Source organism: Helianthus annuus, unplaced genomic scaffold (assembly GCF_002127325.2).
Source record: "Helianthus annuus cultivar XRQ/B unplaced genomic scaffold, HanXRQr2.0-SUNRISE HanXRQChr00c113, whole genome shotgun sequence".
Taxonomy (NCBI): domain Eukaryota; kingdom Viridiplantae; phylum Streptophyta; class Magnoliopsida; order Asterales; family Asteraceae; genus Helianthus; species Helianthus annuus.
In genome coordinates this window covers 8,967-13,247 of record NW_023395629.1, presented here as the reverse complement: position 1 = coordinate 13,247, position 4,281 = coordinate 8,967, and the positions used below count along the sequence as shown (strand labels likewise).

The following is a 4,281-nucleotide window of genomic DNA, read 5'->3' as shown; positions in this document are numbered from 1 at the left end:
GCAAAATTGTATTTCTGCATTAATATTAAAATGAATAAAATTTATAAAGAAATTCATTAATTTAGGCATTTAAAGTAATTGAATCTGAGGGTAAAATTGACAAACCCTCCTCCTGCATTAATTTCCGAAAGCCTTTCATCTTCGTCTTCAATCAAGTCAAAATGTATCACAGATTTAATTTCATCCGATTCATCTACTCTAATAGCCTTAAATTGATTCAATGTCCCTGTGATGCAGGTAAATGAATTGCCATCTTCATATTCCTCTAATTCAAGCTTTCAAACCCTAGCCACTGCTTCAATGACGCCAGGTACTTTTACTCTTCATTTGTTCGATTATCCTGTAGTTAGAGTTTTGAATTCACTAACCAGTATTTCAGTTTTGTTGATATGATTTTGAGACCATCTCACGAAAGGTGAGTAAACCCAAATAAAAATTTCGATCAGTGATTATCTTCGTTTCATTTCGATTTCTTTAGATACGCACTAATAACTTTTTCAACACAACCACCTCAATGTGTATTTTTCTGATAGATCTGAAGTCCAATGTCTGCATCGCTGGAAAAAGGTTCTTAATTCAGAATTTATTAAAGGTCCATAGACTCATGAGGTTTTCACCACATCCCCTCCTACTCTTTGACACGTTTAATCAAAACAGCTTTTATGGTCTCTTTTTATTTTTATTATTATTATTATTATTATTATTATTATTATTATTATTATTATTATTATTATTATTATTATTATTATTATTATTATTATTATTATTATTATTATTATTTTCGCTGTAGGAGGATGAAAAAGTCCTTGAGCTGGTGAAAACGTATGGATGTGCCCACAAAATGGTCTCTCATAACACAGTCTCTTCTCAGTCGTATTGGTAAGCAGTGTCGTGAAAGGTACACGATTTGTGTATAAATCTAAAATCTTGCGAGATGTGGATTAACTATTAAAGGGATTAATAGTTTGTCTAGCAAACTTCTTCAATTGGAAAAAACAAACATTCTACATTAGTAATGCAATATGAGCGATCTAAATGTGTGATTATTTAGGAGTTTGAGAGCTTAAAGAAGGTGTTATGATAGAGCGAGTTAAACGGTTCTCCTACTCTATTAGTTATTTTATATATGTATTAACAAATAAAAATAAAGGAACTTTCTATCAAAAGGTTCACCAACGGTTTGTTGGATGTTTGATTTGTATATAGATATACTCACTATTATTGTTTATAGATGTACTCACGGTATGTTGGATGTTTGGTTTGTTTACAACGGCTTTGATGTTTTAGCGACACATGTTAGGATCAAGGCCAATGCACGAAGATGGCCTTCACATGTCCGGACATGTAAAACAAGCCGTTCTTGCAAGAACTTAAAACATATACGAAAGCTGTTGTTCGAGCCTTCTTTTTGTATGTGTGGATCTCTATTCAGAAATCTGAATAACATGCACATGTATTTTGGGATAGAAAAGAGTACAACTTTTGTAGTAGCTTTGATTATCCATATAAAAGAACTGGAAAATGGAACAATTATAGCATCAACTATATTAGTTTCTACATTTGAAAGGGGAAGTTTGACACGAAAAGTCGTAACTATTTTTCAAATTTAGGTTAGTGAAGAGTGTAGAATAAAACGATTGATGAACTAACATTAACAGAGAACGAGCAGAATGGTGTAAATTATCGACTCCGACGTAATGTTCTGGTACAAAGAAACTTTTAACAATCTGAACCCAGCGGGTCCCTCGGAGTAAACGGTTCATAGGTTAAATTATATTCTTCCCTGTACAGAAACTTTTAGGACAAGCTGGCGATAGATGTTTCAAGTCGGATCGTTATACTTACGCATGGAATACTCTGTTTACTAATATAATTAAATAACGCGCTGCTCGGGTTAGTAGTCATCTCGCAGGTTAGTTTGTCAAGCATTGTCAAACGTCTTATCACGAACAAACAATAGCTATTATGCATGCCGTGCATCGCACGGGCTCTCTCCCTAGTAAGAGGCGAAGTGGCCTGTTTATCATTAGAAACAAAAGGTTGTCTTTTAGCCTTTGCAAGTTCACACGAAGAACAAAGACCCGGCTTAGGTAAAACTGAAGTAAAAGACAAGTAACCATTGTTTTTTAACATAGAAACAATATCAAAATTAACATGACCAAGTCTTGAATGCCATAACTCAAAAGAAGCTTTTGGACATAAGGATGTAGAAATCAAAGCTTCATGAGTTTGGCGAAGAACGTAGAGGCCGTCCTCATGGCACCCCCGGGCCAGGGTTTGCTTGGTTCGTCGGTCCTGAATATAAAAATATGGATGAGAAAAGATAACATCAACAGGGTTGTCCTCGGTTAACTTTCCGATAGATAATAAGTTTTTGGTAAGATTGGGCACCACTAAAACATCTTTAAGGGCAAGGTTCCCTAAAATTTTTGTTTGACCGATATGAGATATAGGAAGTGATTTACCATTACCAAAGTAGACTTTTTGATTACCTTGAGTGGGAGTCGAATTCTGAAGCGAAGCATCGTTGGGAAGCATATGAGTAGTCGCTCCGGTGTCAGAAGTCCAATCAGGAATATTAGAGTTCATATCACACTGAGCTTGGAAGGCCTGAGCCAACTGATCTGGAGATGGAGAGGCTGATGCAGCATAGTTGGCCAATTGAAAGCACTGGGAAGCATAATGACCAATTTTTTCGACATAGCTGGCAAGTTGGTGACCGGTTTTGGCGTCCAAAACCTCTATTCGGTCCCCTGTTATTGTTGAAAAATGGCCTGTTGGGCCTAAACTGGGCCGAAGATGGCCTATTGGTGCGAGAATGAGAGCCATGAGAGTTGGGTCGTGGAGGATAATTCTGAGCCGTAAAGGCAACAGTGGTAATTTCATTTGTACCATGAAGGTTTTTTATGAACAATTCATGGCTCTCAGCACTTGCTAAAAGATCAACGAAAGAGGGAATAGGACGTACCGAGCGAGTGGAAGTAGAAAAACTTTCAAAGGTAGTTCCTAACCCGCATAGGAACCAGTGAACTTGATCCATAGCATCCACGGGATGGCCAATGGCACTTAGTTGATCACAAATAGCTTTGAAAGTACGCCCATATTCAGCAACCGGTTTGTCTCCTTTCTTTAAAGCACGGAGATTGTCACGTAAATTCTAAATTCTGAACCCTTTCAACCGAGGCGTTGCAAAAAGCTGCCTCAAGAGCGACCCAAATTGCACGCGCAGAAGTGAGACCAACTGTGACAGAAAGGGCTTCTTCGGTTAACGAAGCATTGAGAAGAATAATAGCCTGTTGTTCATTCCTTGCCCATGAAGCATAATCTGGGTTTGGAACCTGTTTATTGTCTAATGTGATCAGAGGAGAAGGAGCAGAGAGGGAGCCATCAATATGAGGTAGCAATTCTTGATAGGTGATGATTGGCAACATCTGTGTACGCCAACAAATATAGTTTGTTGAATTGAGTTTGATTGCAATCATTGTTGCCAAACCAGTCATGATAGGGTTATTGGAAGAGGATGGTGAAGCCATAGAAGATGAACAGAAGAAGAGAAAGAAAGAAAAGGTGAAAGGAAAGGATAGGACAGAGGATCGGTTGGAAGAGGAAGAAGAAAAGGGGAAACTCAATCACTTGATGGTAAAGGCTGATACCATGTAAAGGATCTCAAAAGGGTTTTTCAATTGATTACGAATACAGAATATGATACAATATATAACCACTAAATTTACACAAAGACACCCTAAAGAATTATACAAATACAAACAATATTTATGATAAATCATTATTATCTAACATGGAGTAATGAAGTTGGGATAAGGAAGTAAAAGATTATCTTAGGACTTGCTTTTAATAAAGTGTCTAGGCCCATGGATATACTATTGATAGTTCTATCTAGAGTCCAAAGGAATTTGTTATCTGAATGAAAATAACATTAAGATGACAATCCACATTTAAATGTCCTTTATTCCTCAGGTATTACACCAAACTAGTTTTTATGTTTCTCATGATTCAGGTACCAGAAAATAGTGTTCTTTAAATGTAAATTGTGGTGACTGTTATTTGCGCACAATGAAGATTGGAAGAGAATTGGAAAACACATAACTAACCTATTCAATGGTTACCATTCTGTGTATTCCTATTTCTCCTTTTATTTACCTATTCCCAGATGACATTATGAAACTGGTAATATGTATGTAACTGACTTATATATTTTGTTTGACTGAGTCACTATGTGGATCATGCCTCCTTGTGATACGTTCCTTGCTTCAACAAAATTAT

The 4,281-nt window shown here is 36.5% G+C and overlaps 1 protein-coding gene across 1 annotated transcript; it reads right to left on the bottom strand.

Moving 5' to 3' along the window:
• Positions 1-3,146: 3,146 nt before the first annotated feature.
• On the bottom strand, positions 3,147-3,500 carry LOC110942930. The gene has a single exon (XM_022184690.1). It carries the CDS (start codon positions 3,498-3,500, stop codon positions 3,147-3,149), a length of 354 nt encoding a protein of 117 aa, XP_022040382.1.
• Between the last annotated feature and the right edge of the window lie 781 nt (positions 3,501-4,281).